At 47.1% G+C, this 26,272-nt stretch overlaps 2 protein-coding genes across 3 annotated transcripts in view; one reads left to right on the forward strand and one right to left on the reverse strand.

The window, feature by feature from the left end:
- The window catches only part of LOC310822212 (bone morphogenetic protein receptor type-1A-like), a 45,668-nt gene extending 40,368 nt beyond the window's left edge, over nt 1-5,300 (forward strand). For both annotated transcript variants that reach the window (XM_083694561.1, XM_083694562.1), the window contains exons 10-13: nt 1,840-2,137; nt 2,450-2,625; nt 2,936-3,066; nt 3,754-5,300. In XM_083694561.1, the coding sequence (XP_083550687.1) occupies nt 1,840-2,137; nt 2,450-2,625; nt 2,936-3,066; nt 3,754-3,879 (731 nt within the window). In that variant the 3' untranslated portion in view covers nt 3,880-5,300. The remainder of the gene's footprint in view (nt 1-1,839; nt 2,138-2,449; nt 2,626-2,935; nt 3,067-3,753) is intronic.
- Nucleotides 5,301-5,333: 33 nt separating this feature from the next.
- Nucleotides 5,334-26,012, reverse strand: mmrn2a (multimerin 2a; the record flags this gene model as incomplete). Its single annotated transcript, XM_083694793.1, has 8 exons — nt 5,334-7,286; nt 9,277-10,741; nt 11,118-11,542; nt 15,390-15,578; nt 16,406-16,468; nt 17,443-17,549; nt 18,096-18,218; nt 25,702-26,012. The coding sequence occupies 8 exons, from the start codon at nt 26,010-26,012 to the stop codon at nt 6,895-6,897; spliced, it is 3,075 nt and encodes a 1,024-aa protein (XP_083550919.1). The 3' UTR covers nt 5,334-6,894.
- Nucleotides 26,013-26,272: the final 260 nt, after the last annotated feature.

A 26,272-nucleotide genomic window follows, 5' to 3' on the forward strand; every position in this document is an offset into this window, starting at 1 on the left:
ACACTCTCCCACCACACACCTGGGGTTAGGGTTAGGGTTAGGCTTGTATGACAACACCCAGTAACACTCTCCCACCACACACCTGGGGTTAGGGTTAGGCTTGTATGACAACACCCAGTAACACTCTCCCACCACACACTTGGGGTTAGGGTTAGGGTTAGGCTTGTATGACAACACCCAGTAACACTCTCCCACCACACACCTGGGGTTAGGGTTAGGGTTAGGCTTGTATGACAACACCCAGTAACACTCTCCCACCACACACCTGGGGTTAGGGTTAGGGTTAGGGTTAGGCTTGTATGACAACACCCAGTAACACTCTCCCACCACACACCTGGGGTTAGGGTTAGGGTTAGGCTTGTATGACAACACCCAGTAACACTCTCCCACCACACACCTGGGGTTAGGGTTAGGGTTAGGCTTGTATGACAACACCCAGTAACACTCTCCCACCACACACTTGGGGTTAGGGTTAGGGTTAGGCTTGTATGACAACACCCAGTAACACTCTCCCACCACACACCTGGGGTTAGGGTTAGGGTTAGGCTTGTATGACAACACCCAGTAACACTCTCCCACCACACACCTGGGGTTAGGGTTAGGCTTGTATGACAACACCCAGTAACACTCTCCCACCACACACTTGGGGTTAGGGTTAGGGTTAGGCTTGTATGACAACACCCAGTAACACTCTCCCACCACACACCTGGGGTTAGGGTTAGGGTTAGGCTTGTATGACAACACCCAGTAACACTCTCCCACCACACACCTGGGGTTAGGGTTAGGGTTAGGGTTAGGCTTGTATGACAACACCCAGTAACACTCTCCCACCACACACCTGGGGTTAGGGTTAGGGTTAGGCTTGTATGACAACACCCAGTAACACTCTCCCACCACACACCTGGGGTTAGGGTTAGGCTTGTATGACAACACCCAGTAACACTCTCCCACCACACACTTGGGGTTAGGGTTAGGGTTAGGCTTGTATGACAACACCCAGTAACACTCTCCCACCACACACCTGGGGTTAGGGTTAGGGTTAGGCTTGTATGACAACACCCAGTAACACTCTCCCACCACACACCTGGGGTTAGGGTTAGGCTTGTATGACAACACCCAGTAACACTCTCCCACCACACACCTGGGGTTAGGGTTAGAGTTAGGGTTAGGCTTGTATGACAACACCCTGTAACACTCTCCCACCACACACCTGGGGTTAGGGTTGGGTTGGGGTCTGTTATGATGGGAATAAAGTTTCTTCCTTTCTCCAGCACTGACTGCCGATGACACTTGTTCTTCTGGAAGGTTTTACTTATGATGACTCTCACTGTAGTTGATTCACTCACTGAGACTTAGACAAATGTACTTATTGTAAGTCGCTTTGGGAAAAAAACGTCTGCTAAATTACTTGAATGAAAAAATAAAATGGATCTGAATGTGTTTAAAGTGAAGAGAGTTTCGATTGGCTGGTAGTTTTGATGGAGTTGTAGTCTCTGATGGAGTTGTAGTCTCTGATGGAGTTGTAGTCTCTGATGGAGTTGTAGTCTCTGATGGAGTTGTAGTCTTTGATGGAGTTGTAGTCTCTGATGGAGTTGTAGTCTTTGATGGAGTTGTATTCTCTGATGGAGTTGTAGTCTTTGATGGAGTTGTAGTCTCTGATTTCTCCCTACTGTGTACATCTGAGGGCACCAACTGATTGATATTTATTTATTGTGGTTATTCAACTGACAAATGTGTTGACAAATGTCTGAGCCCAGAGGTTAACATGACAACAGTATACAACAATAGTAATAACAATAATATAACAATAATAATAAAAAACTCTCTTTTACTCTCCAGGCTTCATTGCGGCGGACATTAAGGGCACCGGTGCCTTCACCCAGCTCTTCCTCATCACAGACTACCACGAGAATGGCTCACTGTACGACTACCTGAAGTTCGCCACCCTGGACACGCAGGGCCTGCTGCGGCTGGCCTACTCTGCCGCCTGCGGCCTCTGCCACCTCCACACGGAGATCTACGGCACGCAGGGCAAGCCCGCCATCGCCCACCGGGACCTGAAGAGCAAGAACATCCTGATGAAGAAGAACGGAACCTGTTGCATCGCAGACCTGGGTCTGGCCGTCAAGTTCAACAGGTGCGCTGCTCTCACGCGTTGGCATGGCAACGTTACATCCTGCTTTGTCCCGCTTGTCTTGTTTGTTTGTTTGTTTGTGTGTATGTTTTTTTGTATGATTGTTTGTTTGTTTCTATGGGGTTTTTGTTTTGTTTTTTGTATGTTTGTTTTGTTTTCAGAGCACTTTCAGTTGATTTCAAGATTTGTTTGAATATCTTGTATTGTGTGTCACTACTACTAGCAGCCAGTGGAGGATCGTCAAGTCTGGTTTATTTAGATTATAACAAGGACAACAGATACAATATAATAATAAAACAGTGTTGTTTTCTCCAGTGACACCAACGAGGTGGACGTCCCCCTGAGCACCCGGGTGGGGACTCGCAGGTACATGGCCCCTGAGGTGCTGGAGGAGACCCTCAACAAGAACCACTTCCAGGCCTACATCATGGCCGACATCTACAGCTACGGCCTGATCATCTGGGAGATGGCCCGGCGCTGCCTCACAGGAGGTACGTCCCCCCCAACACCAACCCCCCCCCGCACCAAACAAACAAACTAACAATCAATGCTTCACTGGCCTCTCTGACCTCTAACCTCTAGGCTACCTGCCGTCCCCAACACTCCTACACTCTAGTACAGGGTTAGGGTTAGGCCTACTAGTACAGGGCCACATGCCTGAGTATGGGTTAGGGTTAGGTGGGCTAGTCCAGTTACCATGACTATCATCACTACTTGATAGAAAAGCGCTGTACTATATTATTAATGATCTGTGTATTGTTTATTGTGTTCCCACCATTTCCTGCCCTCTCCCTCCCCCAGGCATCGTGGAGGACTACCAGCTGCCCTACTATGAGATGGTGCCCTCCGACCCGTCCTACGAGGACATGCTGGAGGTGGTGTGTGTCAAAGGCCTGCGGCCAACCGTGTCCAACAGGTGGAACAGTGACGAGGTAAACACGCCGTCACATGACCATGGAAAAGTAACAGGAATTCAGTGTTTAATTAAATACAAATTAGGTTTGGGCCCATTGTAGTTCTTATCGGACATCATGACATTCTGAGCGTACCGTGCTCTGTGGTAACCGAGGTTACATTCTAGTACTTGCCTCAATAAATTCACCATTGGTAATTACCTGGTACTAAATGGTACATAGAGGGGCCTCAGTCAGTGAAACTAAAGAAATAGCAAGTTTAATATGCAGTTAACTGTTAATAACGCTATTTTAACTCACTAACCGACAAATAATTCTAGAACACTCACCAGCTAGAGAGCTGTGTGGTGTTCTTTGTGGTGTTTACCTAGCAACAACACTTTGATTGGCTACAAAAATGAAGGATCATAATTTCTGCATTTCTGGTGAATAAAGTCACCCGTGGCACTCGATGAGTTAAGTAAGTACTCAGCACTGTCTGTAAACCGGGCTGTAAAATGAAGACAGGTAGACAGACACAGGTAGACACCTTGGGTGGTAAACAGGTAGACAGGCACCTTGGCTGGTAGACAGACACCTGGCAGACACCTTGGCTGGTAGACAGGTAGACAGACACACACCTTGGCTGGTAGACAGGTAGACAGACACCTTGGCTGGTAGACAGGTAATAAGGCTAAATATGGTCATTATGTTGTCTCTCCACAGTGCCTGAGGGCCATGTTGAAGCTGATGTCAGAGTGCTGGGCCCATAACCCCGCCTCTCGCCTCACCATCTTACGAGTCAAGAAGACCCTGGCTAAGATGGTGGAGTCCCAGGACATCAAAATCTGACGTCCTGACCAAGAGAGAGAACTCCCCAAATATATCCTAAATGTCATGATGCTGAATATGTCGCCTCTGTTCAGAAGGATGGAACAGGGCCTGGTACCGAGTCTCAAATCCCATGAACCTCTAAAACCACAAAGGACAGAGGATGCTGCCAGAGGTGGTGTTTTCACATAAAGACACTGTAGGTTCACTCCTCCCCTCCCTCCCCCCCTTCTCCTCCCTCTTTGTCCACAGCAGCTCTCGGTCGTAGGATGTGCAGGAGTGTTCATGCTTTCTGTGAAAGCCACCAGGACATGGTTTGAGGGGGGGGGGGGTGCATTCCTAGTCACGTGTTGATGGACAGAAAGGAATGTCGTGTACGAACCCTCAGAGCCTCGCTTCAGACGAGGACGCCCCAGAGAGCCCCAACACCCGCCAACCGTGTTTTGCTTTTGCCTGTTAATGTTTATGCCATTTTGTTTTCTTCAGGACAGTCTCCTCCTGCCATATTGAAATATATCTCTCGACTCTTCTAAGAGGAATTATGAAACAAGGTACTATAATTATATGTGAATTCAATATGTAAATAAATTGTATTGATAGATTTCGTGCCTACTCAAAAGAAAAGACAGAACCATAAGCTGCAATGGTATTTCGCGTCCAGTGGACTTCAAGACGCTACGCGCTTCTACAAGAGCTACGAGCAATCCTGACAACTATGGACATCACATCAGGGCAACACTGGCTTGCCTTAAATCTAAAACTCACTGTGCTTCCTACACACAACCCTCAACTCTGAGTCTCTTTCTCCATGTTGTCACTTTCAACATGATAAAGGATGCCTGGGGGGGAAATATATATATTTAACTATAAAAACTGTATTCAGAAAGATCATTGTGAGTAGGAAGTCAGTCTGTCTCCCGTCCTGTCTCTATCTAACCCCCTCTGATGTGTCCTGTGTATATACTGAACTGTTCGTCTAACCCCCTCTGATGTGTCCCTTGTATGTACTGAACTGTTTGTCAACGGGAGAAAGTCTGAGAGTTCTCTTTAGGCCTTTAAGTTGTTATTGAAGTGCTCCACAACCATGAAATCCACGTGCCATGACCTTTAACCTTTAACCTACACACACGAATTGGGCTGATGTCTAGAGATGAACTTGAATGACATTAGTGCTGTTCCTGTGGAGTCCAGTCTTGTCTACATTCTAAGACGCTGCTCTCTCCTCGATGGTGTTTTTAAGGTAGATAGTCTGTATGTGTCCATTTTCACATTGCCAAACATCATGGTGAGCTCAGCCAACTGGGATTATTGTTATTTGCAGTAATGCAAGGCTTATTCATTACTATCGACTGCCTGGTTGATTTGGGAAGGTTTCCAGTGTTATTCATTACCATGGTGACTGCCCAGCTGATTTGGGAAGGTTTCCAGTGTTGTTGTCCATGCCGGGGGGGGGGGGGGGGGGGGGGGGACGACAAAGTTCACATAAGCTCTGAAAAGATGCAAAATTTTATTAACTCAAAGTACAAATATATAGTTCACTCAATGATGTGGTAAATGCAATTGAATTACGCTAAAACAACATGTAGAGATATAATGCTAATTAAATGTGTTAACTTCCTTAGGTGCGAAATTGATCCGACACAGAAGTTTGACAAGTTAAAGAAAGTTCCCCTTCGCTGTGTTGATGTGGGGCTTGTATATATGTACACCTGTTCAACAGTGGTGCCACATCTGGGCCAGTGCCAGCAGAGTAAGGCCATCGGTTACCACTGAAGTAACAACCAGTCCTCTCCTAAACCAGTCTGTGAGTCTGTCTGCCAGTGTAACGGTGAACCTCGTCCCAGGTTGTCCCTGGTTACAGATAGTGTGACAGGTTGTTGGAGGATCTCTCGGCCAGTGAACTCTTCAGACTTTCTCCTACATGTCTGTTCCTGCTCTTCGTTGTCTGCATCCTTCTATCTATCCAGTGTTGGCTTATGCTTCCCTCGTGTCCGTAAGAAATGCATAAACGACCGTATCGACCTTCTCTTGTGTAGCTTTAGCAGAGCAGTGCTTGTGGGTTTTGCGCGCATGATGTGTTCAGATGTGTGCATGTCTGCTGGAACTGCATTTTGAGTCTCTCAGCACAGTTCTCTGTGAATTAAGCTAACATTACATACGGTAGACGACACCCGAGCAGTAACTAGTGTTTTCCTCTCTTTGTAATATGCAAGAAAACCTTATAGAATAATCTCTAATATGTAAATGTTTAATGTGTTTTTTGTACAGCATCTGGTTAAAAAGGTGCCTTATGAGTTTACCAAGGAAAGAAAACTCTTCTGTATACAGCCTGTCCAATGTATCCATTTTTAAGTAAATAACCTTATTTTAGTACACAACTTTGTGGTCTGGTCTTGGTTCTTACCCCCCCCCCCCCCCTCAAATGAACATTAAAGGTGAGACTGAATAGCAGACAGGCTGAAAACAGTAAAGTGATTTGTCACTACTATCTGCAAGAGTGACTGTATATTTGATGTGATAGCAAGAGATTAAGCTGACAAGGTCTCACCTTTTCCTCACCAACCATGAAGCAAGGTAATTCAGATTTTACTTAATTGTGCATACCAAATCATACTGCTGTCTCTCTGATTAATGTTTGCTGTAGTCGACATGGAGCCAGTGCTTAGAAAACAGTTGTCACCATGTAAAGAAATAAGAATAGGTACTTCTACATGTAAAAGAGCATAAATACAGTTTGCCATCAGGACTTGTTAGCCTGGAGGGAACCATTCATAGCATTATCATACAGAGCCCTGCTTGTAATCATGTGTCTCAAGAGTCACTGTTTTATATAGATGATCATTTTACAGAGCAGAATGCTCAAATGGTCCCATTTCCCCTATCATGTCAACTGTGTATAACCATGAATGCTGGTGCATGGTGTATGTATCCATCTAACAACTATGTAAAGGATAGAAATACGAGTTGCATAGCAGCTGTCAGTCTGTCGATGGCCCTCGGTCCACCATCTGTCCTCTGGCAGGAAGTGTTCCTCCCTCAGGGGGACTGGTAGAGCAGCAGCCCAGCGAAGGTGTTGACCCCTGGCTGGTTCACCAGGGTCCCCTCAGCCAGCTGCAGGTGGAGCACCTCTCCCTTCTCCAGCTGTAGGAGGCTTACACGGGTGGCAGGGCCGGCCTCCGCCAGGCCCTGGTGCAGAGCGGCCATCACCGTGGACGCCGTCCTGAGGTGGACCAGCGAGGGACCACGTTCAAATTTCAGCGTCAGCAGGAAGAGGTAGACCCCTTTCACAGGCGCCGTGAAGGTGCCTGCCGTGACTGAGAGGGCCTGACCAGGGTTCAGGGACATCGCTGAGAACGCCATGGGACCTCTCTTGTGGTTGTTTAAATCGCTGGCGAGGAACAGGAGGGGAGCGTCCGCCAGCGTAGAGACTGCTGTGAAGAGAGTCACTCATGATCATAAAACAGATTATTTTTCTCTTCCAATTGTTTATTTTCTTGTGTGTTATGTAAAGAGAGATCGATCAGCTGTTATCTGATAAGTGCTATGGATGTAGGTCATTTATATTTTAGCATTTGTCTTTTTATAAGTGAGATACAATTACATTTAAGCGTTTGTATGTCAAGGACCCATCCTGACTTTGACATTACTATATAATTCTAAATGCACAGTTTTGATTAAAAAAAATGTATTGTACTTGTCACTGGTAACAGTCCACCAATGTCTAAATTCATGGTCCATTTTCATTCTCTAGGGGGCAGTCTTGTTTTGTGAAAATACTGCCCCCTAGCTCCATAAGGGTTAGTGGTAATGTGGATTCTTTAGACTATGCTGGGCTTATGAGTGTTGCACTGTATAGATCACAAATGCCCATAGTAATCTATTCAGTGCCGCACTCAAACCGTATTAGTGAATAGAAAGTAGCCTAGCATCATTAAGAGGAGTGTGTATGTACAGTGCCCTGCAGAGGGAATGGGAAGTATTTCTTCTTTTGGCTCTAGACTCCAAAAGTTTGAATTTGAAATCCAACAATCACCAGTAGGTTAAAATAGAGGTTAGTTCTTATTTCATGGTATTTATGTGCATATTGGTTTCACCGTTCAGAAATAAAACACCTTTTAGGGTACCCAAAATACTATTTCAGGGTACCGAAAAGTAATAGGACAATTGGCTTGACAGGTGTTTCTGATAAGTCTGATGTGTTCTGTCCCATCATTTGTGGAGGCGTAAGAGAGCTGCCAAGGTCTAGTGTCTGTCAACATGAGAACCAAAGCGGTGTCAATGAAAGTCAAGGAAGCATTAATTAGGCTGAAAAATCAGAACTAAACTGTCAGAAACAGCCAAAACCTGAGGTTTGCCAAAATCAACAGCTTGGAACATCATTAAAAAGAAAAGGCAGACTTCTACAGTAGATGACTGAAGAATGCTAAGAAAACCCACAGAACAACTGTCCCACAGATCAGGAACGCTCTCTAGGAGGCAGGCGTGAATGTGTCAGAGACAACCATCTGCAGGATACGTCACCATACGTTACCTAAAAAGCCTGCAGAGGTCTGGAAAAAGGTGGACAGATAAGATGAATATTATCATGTACCAGAGTGGAGAGTTTGGATAAAAAAGGATCTGCCCAAGATTTACAGCATGCCAACTGATCTGTGAAACATGGTGGAGAGGGTGTTATGGTTTGGGCATGTACAGCTGCCACTAGAACTGTCTCACTTGTCTTAATTAACAATGTAACTACTGACAGCAGCAGCAGAATGTATCCTGAAGTGTACAGAAACATCTTGTCTGGTAAAGTACAAGCAAATGCCTCCAAATTCATTGGACGTCTCTTCATCATACACTAAGACAATGACCCAAAACATACTGCCATAGCAACTAGTGAGTTTTTCAGCGCCAAAACGTGGAAAGGTCTTGACTGGTGAAGTCAATATTCAGATTTCAATCAAATTTTACATGCTTTTAATTTCCTGATAAGATGTTAGGCAAAAATACCTCAAAACAAACAACTGAAGATGGCTGCAGTAGAGGCCTGGCAGAGCATCACCAGAGAAGTTACCCAGCATCTGGTGGGTCAATGGGTCTCAGACTTCAGGCAGTTATTGAATGCAAAGGATTGTCGACCAAATACTAAACATGAGTGCTTAATTCAGACATTTGATAAAGCTGTCCATCACTTTTGAGCACTCTGAAACAAGGGGACTAGCCATAAAAAGTGTTTCATTTCTGAACGGTGAAACCAATATGTACACAAATACCATGAAATAAAAGCAGAGAATCTCACAGTAACTGTTTGATTTCAAATCCAAACTTTTGGAGTGTTGAGCAAAAACAGGAAAACATGGTTCACTGTCCCATTACTTACGCAGGGCACTGCATATGTATTTGTGATGTTGTGTTAGATAGATTGCTGCCTACCTGATGTGTCCCTCGAGCTGCGCATGTTTCCTCTCACGCCCTCTTTGGCCTCCTCTCTCTTCTCATTGCTTTTCCTCTGTCGCTTCCCCTCCTTCCTCTTCATCATGGCCCACATCCTGTCCAGGTCCAGGGTGCTCTCTGAGCCCGCCAGCCCCTCAGAGTTACTGAAGACGCTTTTGAAGAGCTGCAGGTGTCCCTCCAGACCCCTCCTCAGCCAGGCCACTTCAGCCTGCAGTTTGGCCTCTTTACTGCTGTTGCAGTTGGCAGGGCAGGGCCTCTCCTCTAGCCTGCGCACCTGTGTCCTCAACTCGTCCACAGCCTTCTTTACACTCCACATGTCACTGTCTGAGTAGTCTGGGTGGTCCTCAGAGTCCATGGGGGGGTGGACTCTCCTCCGGTCCCCGCTCCTCCTCTCCAGACCCCTGGAGGGCCATTCAGTCAGTACTGGGGGTTCATCTGCAGCGGGGGGCTCCTCAGCGTCAGCCATGGCAGCTTGGATCAGGGAGGCAAGGCTTAGGTTCTGCTTCTCGATATGCCCCTGCATGTTGCGGATGCTCTCCTGCAGCGCAGGAATGGAGCGGGCCTTCTGGTCCTGGACGGGCCAGTCCAGGAAGTCCAGCACCTCCTCCCCCAGGATGTGCTGGAGCACGTCTGTGTGTCGGATGGCGTCCTGCAACAGAGAGGAGAAGGAACTGGAGAGATGGCGCATCTTATTGGCCAGCTGGTCGTCGTTCTCCTGTAGGCTGAGGATGTCCCTCTGGCTGCCCAGGAGAGAGGTCAGCAGATGGGATACATTGTGGTGGAGGACCCTGCTCCTGTCCTGCTCGAAGGCCAGGGAATCCTTGACCTGCTGGAGCACCTGTTGAAGGTCCTCCATGGAGGGTCCCCATCCCACCTCCGCCCAGTGGTCTGACCCAGTCTCGGTGCTCCCATCCAGGGCTAGGCGGTTATCGTTGGCCAGCTCGGTCACATTGGTCAGCGCGTGCTCCAGACGGGAGACGGCTGCAGAGAAGGCCTTGCAGTCGCAGCTGACATTCCTATAGATCTGTGTGTACAGGTAGTCCACGTCCGACCCCACCTCCTGCAGCTGCTGTGTCAGGTTGCTGTCCAGCTCTGTGATGCGGCTCAGCACCGCCACTTTGGCGGCCTCCACCTCCAGGCCGATCTCCATGAAGAGGATCTGGCTGTTCCTCCCCGTCTGGGTGATGTTCTCGTCCAGCTTGAGGTAGGTCCTCGTCAGGTCCTTCATGTTGTCAGCCAAGCCATTTACTCTGGCAGTGTTGTTGACCACCTTGCTGTCCAGGCGGGCGAGGGCCTGGTTTGTGGGCTGCTGGGCCTGACTGGGAGCTCTCCTGTCCCCTGGCCCGGGGCTGGTGGGCAGGTCCCTCTGCTGCAGCTCCTCATGCAGACGCTCTTGCTCCAGCTTCATGTCCGAGAGGCTGGCATTCATGGACTGCAGATTGACCTATCCAGGAAATATGTGATAGATATGAATAATCCTGTATATTTTATTTTAGTAGTTTTACTGTTTTATTATTGTTACTGTATATATTTTTATCAGTTATCCTTGTTACATTCTGTTGTTGATGATGACTGATGTTGTAGAGATGCTCTGCCTCAGGTCTTTTGTTGCATTGTGAAATTGTTTTCAATGTAATGACAAATAAACCATAAATTCATAATGACAAATAAACCAGACTTGATTTGATATATTAACACACTGTACCAGGGCCAACCTTAATGTGTATGATACTAACATGCATGATGTCAAAGAGTTTCTGATGACTGAAAATGACATGCATATTCTAATCCCCTTGTGAGGTCATAAGAGGTTCACTGACCTGTAACATCTTGTGGTTGCGTTTGATCTTGACATCGATGTCTGTCTTTAAGTTGGTGATGTTGTAGTGCAGCATGGCATGCTGGGAGTGCAGCCTGTGATCCATATCGGCTCTTTGGGTCTCCAGCTGCCTCCTGACCTCCTCAATCTGCAAGTAACTCTCCTCCAGTTTGGCTTCCAAGGCCTCGGGTCCCTCCCCACCGCCCAGGGCCTCCCCCTGCACCTCCCACTGGGGGCTGCGGAGCTGGGCCACATCCCGGGACAGACCCCCCACCTCCTGGGTGAGGCGCTCCAGGGTGCAGTTAAAGCCGTCTAGGATTGGCTGGAGTTGGGACATGAGCAGGGCCATCACCTGGTGCACGGGGAGGGCAGAGGGGGTGTCTGGGTAGGACTGAGCGACCGTCTCCACGTCCTCTCTGATTGGACCTGAGGCACAAACCAGGAATCAGTGAATCAGCTTACTAATGTGAATGTATGTACAACCAAGGCCTTGAAGGGGCAAATTGGAACATCCATTATTGGAGTTTTAAATTAATTATATATAGCCATTGATTCTTAAGACTATAATTTATAAATGCCTCATGAGCTTAGTTCAACTGCCTTACCCCATCAGAACTTGATTTAATCTATTGTTTGTAAACAATGTAATTGTGAAGAAAACATGTATAGCTTCATGAAAAAAAAATCTTGATTCCATACCTCCGTCCATTTCTCCAGTCCCATCCTTCAGCTGTTTACCATAAAGAGGGGCAGGGTGACTGCTTTATTGTTGTTGGAAGATTGCAGATTGCCCCTTTAATATTTATGCTGAACAAGGCTCCCTTTCAGTAGTTTTTTGTTTTATACACTAAAGGTTAATTTCTGCTTTGTCGTCTGACACAGCCGACAGCTGTCAATCAACAGAAATAACATCTAGTCAACACTTTAGAGTGTCGCTCACGCCATCATAGATCTATATAGACTAGATCATATACCTATATAGAGTAGATCATAGATCTATATAGACTAGATCATAGATCTGTATAGACTAGATCATAGATCTGTATAGACGAGCGGCAATCCGTTTGTGTCGAGCAGCGATATGTTGATTGTTACAGACTGTGTTCTCTTGTCATTCATGTCATATATCATATATAGATATCATATATCATTCATATCAGTTCTGGCACTGATTCTCAAGAACACTTATGAGAGCCCTTAGGGTTAGGGTTAGAACACTTATGAGAGCCCTTAGGGTTAGGGTTAGAACACTTATGAGAGCCCTTAGGGTTAGGGTTAGGGTTAGAACACTTATGAGAGCCCTTAGGGTTAGGGTTAGAACACTTATGAGAGCCCTTAGGGTTAGGGTTAGAACACTTATGAGAGCCCTTAGGGTTAGGGTTAGAACACTTATGAGAGCCCTTAGGGTTAGGGTTAGGGTTAGAACACTTATGAGAGCCCTTAGGGTTAGGGTTAGAACACTTATGAGAGCCCTTAGGGTTAGGGTTAGAACACTTATGAGAGCCCTTAGGGTTAGGGTTAGGGTTAGAACACTTATGAGAGCCCTTAGGGTTAGGGTTAGAACACTTATGAGAGCCCTTAGGGTTAGGGTTAGAACACTTATGAGAGCCGTTAGGGTTAGGGTTAGAACACTTATGAGAGCCCTTAGGGTTAGGGTTAGGGTTAGAACACTTATGAGAGCCCTTAGGGTTAGGGTTAGAACACTTATGAGAGCCCTTAGGGTTAGGGTTAGGGTTAGAACACTTATGAGAGCCTTTTTGTCTCTCAGAGAATCTACGCCATATGTTTGGTTTCATCAACAAAAAATTGTTTCCAAAGTCAAAAGCCAAGTAGCCGAAAATAGTAATAAAGACAGAGCAGAGATATTTCAAGCACTTTGTTTGGACATTCAATTCCCCCGTGATTTGTTATTCATGACTGGACCTCTTTGTTTACATGGAAGCCCAGTGATTTGACCTTTGACCTTGTCCGGGTCTGTGTTTCATGGCAGCATTGTCCACCCTTGAGACGGACTCCTTTTAGAACGGCCAGCCATTGGCCCCAGGGATCCTCACATCCTCCCTCAGAACCGTGAGCGTGTTGGCACATAGAGTACATACCCCAGTGGAACAGAGGTCTTTACTGGTCTTTACTGGTCTTATGCTGTAATTTGTGTCTTGTCATCCTAACATGTGAATAGAGTCCAGACCCCCCACCGAAGCAGCTTCTGCTTGGGCTCTAACGTGACCTGTGATTGGAGGGACTTCATCCACGGCTCATTGTATTAGTAACAGACCTACTGTTCTCTTCCCACATGCTGTGCCACTAGGAGGTCAAAGGTCAGATACTTCCTCCCTCAGTATAACCTCAGTGTATTGGGTCCCCCCCTGTCGCCATGAGAATCGTACACAGCTGGAAGGATTGGTTACATTGTATTATTATTATTATTATTATTATTATTATTCACAAATCACACAGGCCTGGTTAGTCTTTTTAGCACTATTGAGACACTTGGTTTTGTCCTGAACAGGCCTCCGTACTTTAGTCTTTGATGATCTACAATCAGTCAGTTTCTTGAGAATTCCAAACAAGGAATCACAGGAAGTGAGACTGTGACCACAGTAGCAATACAATGCATGTCATTCCCCCCACACTGGCTACAACATGAGACCTCACTATATCAGACCTCCTGTGTCACCAACCCACATGGCTTACATCATTCACACACAATGTATGGGGGGACCTTTTTCCAGAAGAAAGAGAGGATTTCCTGGGACGGAAGCTGTAATGGGTTTGGAGGGAGGGGAGGTGTGTGTGTGTGTGTGTGTGGGGGGGGGGGGGGTAGGATACTGGAACCCATATGTGCAGTGTCTTCAGTAGGTATTCACCCCCCTGGACTTTTTCCACATTTTGTTGTGTTACAGCCAGACTTTAAAATACATTTAAATGACTTATCTTTTTTTTTTTTAATTTGTACTAATTAATTAAAAATGAAAAGCTGAAATGTCTTGAGTCAATAAGTAGTATCTCCCTTTGCTATGACACTTCTAAAATTAGCTGAAATGCAAAAATGTCTTCAACAATTCACTCAATAAGTTTAATTGAGTCCATCTGAGTGGATAATAGTTAATGTGGATAATGTGGTTTTGGAATTAATATATTTGTATTTATAGGGTCTCTGAATTGCATAGGAATCAGTTCCACACTGTGTGGATTAGGATGTCACGACCAACCCAGCAAATTTCATAATGTTTTCTTGATCCTGACAAACTCCTGGAAACAGTGGGTAATTGGCTGCACTGGCCTTCCATTCTTTTATAGGAAGTGAATGAGACAGGCAGTTGACCAGACAGCAATGTTACAAATAACATTTGTGAGAGTACATATGCCAGACGTGAGCTGGAAGACAGGATTTAGCTCATAACCAAAAGCTCTGTCACATCTCCATGTTTCAGTGTACTGAGTTGGTCCATATTGCCATTATTAGATCCAGCCTGGTTCCTCCTTGGTGGTGATTGTGAGATGGTCAGCATGTATGACTGTTGTATGAGAGAGTGCAGTACTGTGGTATTTGACCCTGTCTCATGACCCCCACTTCAGCCAGTGATAGGAACAATCCTCCCTTAAAGGGGCAATCTGAGATTTAAACACAAAAACAGGAGGTGGTCTCCCTGTCACTTTTTTGTAAAACAGCTGAGGCATGGGGCTGGAGAAATGTAACCACTCTGAAATTGATAGATGGAGCTATGGATGCAAGAACTGACCATCCATAGGATTAAAATGATAGTTTTAACTATGTTTTGAAGCTATACAGTCATTGTCTACAAAACATTGAGTAAAACAAGCTTATTGTAAGGGTTCTCATGGAGTAAAACAGTTGATTGACTTATTTATAAGTTATTTTCTTAAAGAATTAATGGTTATATATCATTAATTAAAAATATTTTTTAAAAATTCCTAATCCCAAATCCCAGCCCCTTTAACTCCTTCAGTGCCGAAGGGTGAATAAAGTCGCCCAAACTGTCAACATCCCAGAGTGCCAAGGGTGACTTTATTCACCAAAAAATGCATCAATGATGACGCTTCATTTTGTAGCCAATCAGAGTGTTGTTGCTAGGTAAACACCACATAGAACACTTGGAACTCTGGGTGGTGAGAGTTCCACAACTCTTTGGTAGTTGGTGAGTTAAACTGTAAACACATCCATCGTCATGGTAGTAGTGCTCCTAACTTACACCTAGTAGTATAACCTTAATAGAAGTGCAGTACTGGTTATTCAACGGTTACAACTTACTTCCAGTGTTGTAGCTGTGAAGGCCTTGATGGGGGTGGGGGTGGGGGTCGTGGGAGGTTTGGGGTTGGTCGTAGCCATGGTGACGTTGTGGGGAGTTGTTATCATTGTGGGGCAGACTGCCAGACACCTGGAAATCATTCTGCTCCCACTCAGGGTCCCCAGACTGGTGGTGGAGTCTAGATTGAGCACCTGAACACACACACACACACACACACGAGACAGAGATACAATCAGCACACACACACTTTCATGAAGATGAAGCTGTTCAATACCCTTAGTTCTTGTTCTCCTCCTGGCACATGTATGAGTGTGTGTTGATATGCACTGTGGTTGTGTGTGTTTTACCCCGGTATCACATGGTCTCACCTGGGGACAGACTAATCCCCTCACCTATGACATGACTCGTGTGTGTGTGTGTGTGTGTGTGTGTGTGTGTGTGTGTGTGTGTGTGTGTGTGTGTGTGTGTGTGTGTGTGTGTGTGTGTGCGCGTGCGCGTGTGCGTGTGTGTGTGTGTGTGTTCTAATATAATGGCTTTTCGGCGCCATTGGTGTTGCAGAAGTAATTATGTGAGACGTTTGTGGTTTAGGAAACACCCTCAATAAGGTTGAGGGGCTGGGAATGGACGGGCCGATCGCAGGGGGAGTTTTACATCTTTGTTTTGGCCTCTTTGTTTTTGACTGGAACTGGCCGTAAAGGGCAGAGGGTTATTTTTAGGTCTGTAGTGTTCTGGGTCCTGCCTGTGTTGAGTCTTTACTTCTGCATGCCTGTGTGTGTGTGTGTGTGTGTGTGTGTGTGTGGGGGGGGGGGGGGGGCTGGGGGGTATGGCCTTGCTTGATGCTCTGAGAACCGTTCACACACCCTTTCCTCCCTCCCAGGGGAGGTGACGACCTTCCCAGAGCCCCACAATAACATTTAGACAAACACTCCTCGCCGCCAGCGTCTCATCAGTTTGCTAGCCAAACTCACCCACTGACCACGCCAACAGGTAAACCACCAGGTCACAGGGTCAAACCTACCTGTGTCCCCCGGTTCAGGTCTCAATATGAGGTCATCGGGGTCAGAGACGTGACCGTCAGCAACTGGGGGATGGAGAAAGAGAGAGGGAAGGATGGAGAGAGGGAGGACAAAGGAAGGAAGGAGAGATGGAAGGGGAGGTAGTGGGAGAAGATAGAGGGAAAGAGAAATAAGGAGAGGATGTCACTTTTTTATTAGTTCCTTCAGCTTTTGTTAACACATGACTTTCCCCTCCAGAGCCTCTCTCCAGAGCCTCTCTCCAGAACCTCTCTCCAGAGCCTCTCTCCAGAGCCTCTCTCCAGAGCCTCTCTCCAGTGCCTCTCTCCAGAACCTCTCTCCAGAGCCTCTCTCCAGAACCTCTCTCCAGAACCTCTCTCCAGAGCCTCTCTCCAGAACCTCTCTCCAGAGCCTCTCTCCAGAACCTCTCTCCAGAACCTCTCTCCAGAGCCTCTCTCCAGAACCTCTCTCCAGACCCTCTCTCCAGAGCCTCTCTCCAGAACCTCTCTCCAGAGCCTCTCTCCAGAGCCTCTCTCCAGAACCTCTCTCCAGAACCTCTCTCCAGAGCCTCTCTCCAGAACCTCTCTCCAGAGCCTCTCTCCAGAACCTCTCTCCAGAGCCTCTCTCCAGAACCTCTCTCCAGTGCCTCTCTCCAGAGCCTCTCTCCAGAGCCTCTCTCCAGTGCCTCTCTCCAGTGCCTCTCTCCAGAGCCTCTCTCCAGAGCCTCTCTCCAGAGCCTCTCTCCAGTGCCTCTCTCCAGAGCTGAGGGCCATTTCACACACAGGAAACCTGCTCTAAATTAGTCACTGAAGGAAAGGCCCTAAATCTTACTGCTGGTACGTGGTGAAGTCAGAGCCAAACTCAGCAAGTCATTCTGGAGAACATCAAGAGTAGGTCTGCGGAGGTCTGTTGCACCATAAGTTTATTCCTTGTGCCAAAATGTAATGTTTTTGTTTTGATTCCTTCTGCCTGTTGATTTTGTGAGGGAGGCCTGAGGATGTGTGTGATTGTTGTGTATAGCTGTGATGTTCCACTACTGTACCTGTTTCCTCACAGTTCTGTCCCCCATGTCCTTGGCAGCATCTCCACAACAGAGCTGAGATCATCATCTGCTTCTCTCTGTACACTGGACGGGTAGAGAGCTTGTACCTACACACACACACACACACACACACACACACACACACACACACACACACACACACACACACACACACAGACACAGATACACACACATGCATTATACAAACATTAGATTATGCCTGTTTGACAGAACTGAGGTTGGGCTGAAGGATCCTTAAACCAGATCAGTGTGGGAGATATGAGAGTAGTCCATTGTGCAATCTGAAGTGTAAAACAATGGGAATGAGAACATGTTTTACATTTACATGTGGAGGCCCTGACGTGGGAACATGTGGAGGCCCTGACGTTGGAACATGTGGAGGCCCTGACGTTGGAACATGTGGAGGCCCTGACGTTGGAACATGTGGAGGCCCTGACGTTGGAACATGTGGTGGTCCTGACGTTGGAACATGTGGAGGCCCTGACGTTGGAACATGTGGTGGTCCTGACGTTGGAACATGTGGTGGTCCTGACGTTGGAACATGTGGAGGCCCTGATGTTGGAACATGTGGTGGTCCTGACGTTGGAACATGTGGAGGCCCTGACGTTGGAAGGCATTGTGGCCGTACTCACATGACCAGCCGGCAGTCTGGCGTGCCACTGGGACACGGGCTCTGGGACCTGATGGTGTACTTCTCCGTGCCGCAAGAGACGGCGGTGGTGACCATGCGGCGATGAACAAACGCACACCAGTTCCTGTAAATGAGGAACACACACACACACACACACACACACACACACACACATATGTATCCCATTAATAACATGCACTTTCTGTCAAGTGACACAGGAAGTGAGGAGAGCATTGTGGTAATCAGCTCGCTCAGGTTAAAGTTCGTGTCTTCCCCCTGAGCTTACAGGTGCTGTCTCAGGGCGTGCTTGTTTACAGTTCTGTGGTTTTCCTTCCTGTGCAAGAAGGTCAGGGTTACAAGAATGCTATCCACTCCAGACCAGGACTGGCTACTGTGCCTCAACAGAGACAAAAAATCCATTCCCTGTTCATCCATTTGGTTGTTGTTGGACACTTGGAGCTTGTTTTGATGGTGTAAGTTTAATCATGATTTGTTCTTCCAGCAGCTTTGTCTTTTACCACTCCCAGCCTCCCTCCTGACCTGTACCTGTACTTGTACCTGTACCTGTACCTGTATCTGTATCTGTACCTGTAATTACTGAATAATGGGCTTTCTTTCTTTGCTGCCAGCCCTGTCAGTGCCCTGGGGCCATACCTGCCCTGAGGCAGCATCAGGGGAAGCTGGTGGAGGTAGAAAGGTGTGCTTGTTGGAATGGAATGAGGAATGGTATCAAACAGGTGTGTTTCCTCATTCCTCATTCCATTCCATGCGTTCAACATTCATGTTCATCCCAGGTGTGGCACTACAGGAACTACTACCCACTTCACCCAGCTCAGCACCTTCATAGCAAATGGGGCCAAATAACGTCCAAATTACTAATAACCCTTTGGTAGTTTTGAATGAATTGTTTGCTCTAATAAATGAAGATGTATTTATTTGAGCAGTAACTGTGGTAAAATGTGGTATTCATGGGGCCTTAACTCATTCAGTGCCGAGGGTGAATAAAGTGGTCCAAATAGTCAACATTCTAGAGTGCCAAGGGTGACTTTATTCATCATAAAATGCATAAATTATCATTTTTGTAGCCAATCAGGGTGTTGTTGCTAGGTAAACACCACATAGAACACTTGGAACTCTGGGTGGTGAGAGTTCTACAACTCTTTGGCAGCTGGTGGGTTCAGAAAAGCAGGCCAGACTCTAACAATGTGTTGTTGCTACATAGCCTCTCCCCCTCTGACCCTGGCTAACCAGCACAGACCTGCTCCAGACTGAGACTGTCCTCACCTGCTCCAGACTGAGACTGTCCTCACCTGCTCCAGACTGAGACTGTCCAAACTGCCCATTAGGGAATACAGACGAGAAGCAGGGGTCAGTGGGGAAAGAGCGGGGGTCAGCTAGCCAGCCGCCCACCGCCCAGGTGCCACAGGTGCGGAGGAGCGATGGATTTCACCTCTTCTATGTGGCCCCCGCCTCAACCTGCCCAAGGACACTCCCCCAGCTCCCCCCCTCTCAAAATCAGGCCATGATTAGACATGAGGTCATCAATGAGGGACAGAGTTGACTGTAAACACCAGGGGAGCCAGGGGCCGGGGAGCCAGGGGCCGGGGCCACTCCAGTTGACTCATCTGGCAGGATGGAGGGGTTGGCAGGGGACACGTCTGATCTGCTGTTTGGTATTTTCTCTGACTCACCTTGTTGAACCTGTACTAATTCAACTTGTTGAACCTGGACTGACTCAACTTGTTGAATCTGGACTGACTCACCTTGTTGAACCTGGACTGACTCACCTTGTTGAACCTGGACTGACTCACTGGGCCGTATGGAGGGGAGGGTAGGACAGGGAGAAGTGGTGCTGTCTATCTGTTATGTTTTTGTGTCAAACGGCTGTGACCTGTAGCATTGGAAGGGGAGCAAACTTGTATGAGTGCGGAGGTCAAAGGTTAATTAAGTCTGCGTGTTTATGTGTGTTTGAGTATGAAGGGTTAGGGTTAGGTAAGGACGAGGTCTATCTGAGCTGTCACTCAGACTAGCTTCAGAGGGTTACACATGTATCTTCTCAACCTCCCCCCCCCCCGTCACTCAGTCATGGTACAGGCCGTGGGACACTAATCCCACCACCTCTGCTCCGGGCCAGACCAAACAAAGACCCTCCAGGGGTGCAGCTGCATATGAGTGGAGGGGATTAAACCAAATAGCTGGGCTGTTACCAAGGCAACAAGTGGTAAACAAACAAGCAATTGACAGTTGGGTTGTGGCCCTGACATTGGAGTACGGCCAAAGCTGCTAATGCTAAGGGGAGACTGGGCCTGTGCCACAAAGAAACTCTCTCAACACACGGAAGGAAGAAGATCTCACCAGGAGTTTGATATCTTTGTGAACCGTGGAGCTTATGTCAGAATTGACATATTCAATCCGAAGTCTTGTGACACTAATCAACACCTGATCAACAACTTGGATATTCTCACGATGAGGACACACATTTCAAAGTGGAATCAAGTAACAACACCGTCCAGTCTTTTAATGATGAGCCCTGTGAGAACCAACCACACTAAGACCCGGTCTATCGTATTATGTAGACACTTCAGAGACAGAAAGAGTGTAGACAGGGACACCTTTACTCAAATACAAGACTGTCTTCTGTTACTGTTCTTGGCCTCAACAGTTACAAGCTCTGTAGGAGGGGAATGACTGGTGGGGGTCACAGGGACTGGAGGGGTCACAGGGACTGGGGGGGTCACAGGGACTGGGGGGGTCACAGGGACTGGAGGGGTCACACACAAACACACACACACACACACACATACATACATACATACATACATACATACATACATACATACAATTAATAAGACAGAGCTACAGAGCTTACATATATAACTTACAGTGAAATGTTTTATGAACTAAAAGGGTCGTTGACACTATGTTTCCCTGTCAGTTTAGTTTGGCTGCTAGTGTATCACAAACAGTGCTTAAACACCAGAGCTTGCCTGAGATATTTCACAATCGAACAGTGTTACGCAACTTGTGTGCCGATGTTAAGGTCTCTCCCTTTCTCTGCCTTTCCAAGTCAAATCCAAAATGCTCTCCTGCATCTCTGGGACCCGGTTGAAGTAGGCCACCCAGTCTGAGCCCCAGTGTAACCTTCCTCAACACATCCCTACACCAGTGCTACTGGCCTGGCTGCTCTGAGTCACAGCTGCTCTCTGTCACTTCCTCCTGGTCTGTTGTGACATCATGGAGAGCCATCCCTGGAAGAGTACAATGGCTGAGTACCTCCTGCCTCCTCCTCCCCCTCCTCCTCCTCCTCCGCTGGCTCCGAACAGGAAGGAAATGTCTGACGCTTTCTCACTTAGCTAGACAACCTCATCCTGGGACACTCTGCCACCAAGCATACCCACGGGTATCCACACACACACACACACACACACACAGGAGAGTGGGAGGAGAGAGGAGGAGAGGTGGGTGGGAAGGGAGGAGGGAGGGGAGGTGGGAGGAGAGAGGAGGAGGGAGGAGAGGTGGGTGGGGAGGGAGGAGGGGAGGTGGGTGGGAGGGAGAGGGGAGGTGGGTGGGTGGGGAGGTGGGGGGAGAGGGGTGGTGGGAGGGGAGTTAGGGGAGAGGGGTGGTGGGAGGGGAGGTGGGGGGGGAGGTGGGGGGGGATGACGATTGCCAAAAAGGACTAAGTAAGTAAATTCTGAGAACTTTGTTGTGATTGTGTGAGGTTGAAAAGGCATTTAAACAGTTAAATCATGAGATGTTTTACACCAGAGATGATAGTTATTTCTCAAGATGAATGAAGGACAAATATTATGAGAAGAGCTCTTCTGTTGTTTTGGTTGGGTTTTAAGATACTCCTTTTTGGTTGTTGTGTGCACAGTACTGGACAGCTGGCTTGGATAACAATGTTTTCTTTTTTGTGTCTTTTTTTTAAAATTATTTTTAAATAATAAAAACAACATTGTTTTTTATCATATTCCATGTGTTTAAATTCCTTAGAGGACCCTGACCGCTGCACGATCACGATTTAGACACAAAAGGAAAAATAACCAAATGAGTGTCGGGGTCCTGTCGAGTTATCAAGTCACCATGAGATTCAACTGTTCAACACAAAAGCCCTTTGTGCTGCAAGGCCAAACTGGGACTCAAACAAGATTTCCTGAGGGCATATTTCATAGCAGAGAGACATTAAGACTGAGTGAGTGCACAAATCAGCAACACACACACACACACACACACACACACACACACACACACACACACACACACACACAGACACACACACACACACACACACACATACACACTCACACACTCACACACTCACATTGGAATGCCTCCTTTTCCAAGCATTCCGGGAGGGGCTGCTGAGAGATAGGCAGAGGAAGGGACAGCGTTTCCGGTGTCAGAGCTGCACCGTGGGCCTCACAGCAGCTCAGAGCTGCACCGTGGGCCTCACAGCAGCTCAGAGCTGCACCGTGGGCCTCACAGCAGCTCAGAGCTGCACCGTGGGCCTCACAGCCGCCTCTCCATGAGGAGGGCAGGGTTTACATTTAGACTAGACTCTACTGTCTTGATTTTGGTATGTTGTGTTAATTCCCCTGTTGTGAATTATTTGTTTAAAGACAACAGAGAGAATGTGATTGTCATCATGGGATGGTTTAGATACTAATCCATAACAGTGCAGAAGATCAAAGATTTCCAGAAGACAGAGATGCTTTGTTCACACAACTGAGTATTGAGAGATGCTATATGTGTATCGAGAAGCTTGCAGAAAGCAGTTTTTATTCCAGCCCTTCATCCTGGGTTATTTAGCTTGCTGTCTCAAACTGTGTCTCTGTTCTAGTTCTATAGTAGTTCTATAGTAGTTCTATAGTAGTTCTATTCTAGTTCTATTCTAGTTCTATTCTAGTTCTATTCTAGTTCTATTCTAGCTCTATTCTAGTTGTCTATACAATAGTCCACAGGTCCACAGCTGTCAGTGGTCTTTTAGAGTTCCCCATGCGTTCCAAAAGCCTCACCTCCGTCCCTCAACGCCTCTCTGCATTCCACCTCCACCCCCCCAGGTTCCACACCAGGACAAGGCACTTTGTAAGCTGGAACATATCCACGCTTGGCTCTGGAGAGAACCATCTGAGCACCGAAGCACGCCCATCACTTAGTCTGGGCTGGGCTGCAGTATTCATTCAAAACAACAGGTTTGTGCTGCACCCCCAGGGATGAAAACATGCCAATAACGCTCCATTCAGAATTACCCTTCGCTAAAACAAACTGCATACCTGACCTTCAGTGCATTTAGCCACTTCACACAGGTGAACTTCCTATTGACCCCCGACCTCAACCGCAAGAGCCCTCCAATCAAACCTGGCCATCAGGGATATCACATAACCACAGCCGCACGCCCTCCGACCCAAACCTGTACTCCATTACTGTAATGGAGGTGACATGGCGTTCCTTAATGTCGTTAAGTAAACGTTAAATGGCCGCTCTTAAAGCGAGCTAATCGCAAGCTCTTTAGGTCCTCAAGGGAGCACATTATCAGGGAATCGGGCTGCAGCAGTTTGGCTCGTAATGTAGCTGGGTTAGACTAATGTAGCTGACTAATGTAACTGACTAATGTAGCTGGGTTAGACTAATGTAGCTGACTAATGTAACAGACTAATGTAGCTGACTAATGTAGCTGACTAATGTAGCTGACTAATGTAGCTGACTAATGTAGCTGACTAATGTAGCTGGGTTAGACTAATGTAACTGACTAATGTAACAGACTAATGTAGCTGACTAATGTAGCTGACTAATGTAGCTGGGTTAGACTAATGTAACTGACTAATGTAACAGACTAATGTAACTGACTAATGTAACAGACTAATGTAGCTGACTAATGTAGCTGACTAATGTAGCTGACTAATGTAGCTGACTAATGTAGCTGGGTTAGACTAATGTAGCTGACTAATGTAACTGACTAATGTAGCTGACTAATGTAGCTGGGTTAGACTAATGTAACTGACTAATGTAGCTGACTAATGTAGCTGGGTTAGACTAATGTAACTGACTAATGTAGCTGACTAATGTAGCTGACTAATGTAGCTGGGTTAGACTAATGTAGCTGACTAATGTAGCTGACTAATGTAGCTGGGTTAGACTAATGTAGCTGACTAATGTAACTGACTAATGTAGCTGACTAATGTAGCTGACTAATGTAGCTGACTAATGTAGCTGGGTTAGACTAATGTAGCTGACTAATGTAACTGACTAATGTAGCTGACTAATGTAGCTGGGTTAGACTAATATAACTGACTAATGTAGCTGGGTTAGACTAATGTAACTGGGTCACCAGAGGTCACATTCTGCCAACGAGCTGCAGGAACACCTACGGCCCCTCGATGCCAACCCGGCAATCTCTCTCTATCTATCTCTATCTATCTCTATCTATCTCTGTCTCTCTCTATCTATATCTATCTATCTCTATCTCTCTCTGTCTATCTCTATCTATCTCTATCTATCTCTGTCTCTCTCTATCTATCTCTATCTCTCTCTATCTATCTCTATCTCTCTCTATCTCTCTCTATCTCTTTCTATCTATCTCTATCTATCTCTATCTCTCTCTGTCTATCTCTATCTATCTCTATCTATCTCTGTCTCTCTCTATCTATCTCTATCTCTCTCTATCTATCTCTATCTCTCTCTATCTCTCTCTCTGTCTCTCTCTATCTCTCTCTATCTCTCTCTGTCTCTCTCTATCTCTCTCTATCTATCTCTATCTCTCTCTATCTCTTTCTATCTCTCTCTGACTCTCTCTATCTCTCTCTATCTCTCTCTATCTCTTTCTATCTCTCTCTGACTCTCTCTATCTCTCTCTGTCTCTCTCTGTCTCTCTCTATCTCTCTCTATCTCTCTCTGTCTCTCTCTATCTCTCTCTATCTCTCCAATACGGCAATTAAGATAGATTACTATTGATTCGTCCCTCGTAAGGAAAACCATGAAAACCATGAAAACCATGTGCACACTTATGACACTTTGACGAGGCGGGGAAAACAATGCAGAGAAGCCCAGCCAAGCCCGTGCATGCAGCCAAATGAAAGCCCCTCGTGTTTTGTGTGTAGACAGATTGCGCTGAAGAGGGCACATGTAAATGTTTGCTCAAACCCTTGGCCTTTGTTTAGCTTCCCTCCCATCAGTTTCACACAGTGCCATGCTGATTACAGAGGAAGATTGAAGAGGGAGCTAATGTCACCACATAGGGGAGGTCGGGAGGAGCCGCATGTGCTGAGAGGAAGAAACCCTTTAGCAGACCCTCATCTGAAACCAAGCCCCCATAAAGCGGTGTATCTGGGGCATGTGTGATCTGTGCACGTCCTCAACCTGGGTGGTACTATAATACACATGCTGGGAGTCAAAACATGGAATGTTTCCCCTGCTCTGTATGCAGTAAATGTGAGTGTGTGTGTGTGTATGTGTGTGTGTGTGTGTGTGTGTGTGTGTGTGTGTGTGTGTGTGTGTGTGTGTGTGTGTGTGTGTGTGTGTGTGTGTGTGTTTGACAGATGGCTCCCTGCCTACAGAGATGGTGTATCTGTACAGGTTGTCTGTCTGCTGAGAGAAACACAAACACTCACCCGGTGCGGGCAGTGTAGTTCCCTGCCTTTCCTGTTGGGGGCGCTATGTCGTCCGGGAGGCCCAGGGGATGTTGTCCAGGCCCAACCTGGGGCTCCTCCTGCCCCAATGGGAGGTGGGCAGGCCAGGGTGCAGGGAGGTGGGGTGTCCCGAACGCCCCAGGGTGCTCTTGCTTCCATCCTTCTCTCTCCACCCCCAGACCAGGGTCTTCCTCCACCTCCTCTTCCTCCACCTCAGGGTCTCTGGCCCTCACCTCACAGTGGGCTGTCACCAGCAACCCCAGCACCAGCACCAGCTCCCCCACTGCTGTCATGTCTGTCTGTCTGCCTGTCTGCCTGTCTGCCTGTCTGTCTGTCTGTCTGTCTGTCTGCCCGTCTGCCTGTCTGCCTGTCTGTCTGCCTGTCTGCCTGTCTGTCTGTCTGCCTGTCTGCTTCTTTAACCACGCTAGTTAGCTGCCAAAAGTCTCTGAGGCCTCTCCGGGACTGCTATTTGTTTTTAAAGAGTTGCGTTTTTGGAAATACCCCGCCCCCATTTCTAGAGAAATCATCTCTCCTCCCAAGGCCCGGAGACCCC

The sequence above is a fragment of the Argentina silus genome (genome assembly GCF_951799395.1).
Source record: "Argentina silus genome assembly, chromosome: X".
NCBI lineage: Eukaryota > Metazoa > Chordata > Actinopteri > Argentiniformes > Argentinidae > Argentina > Argentina silus.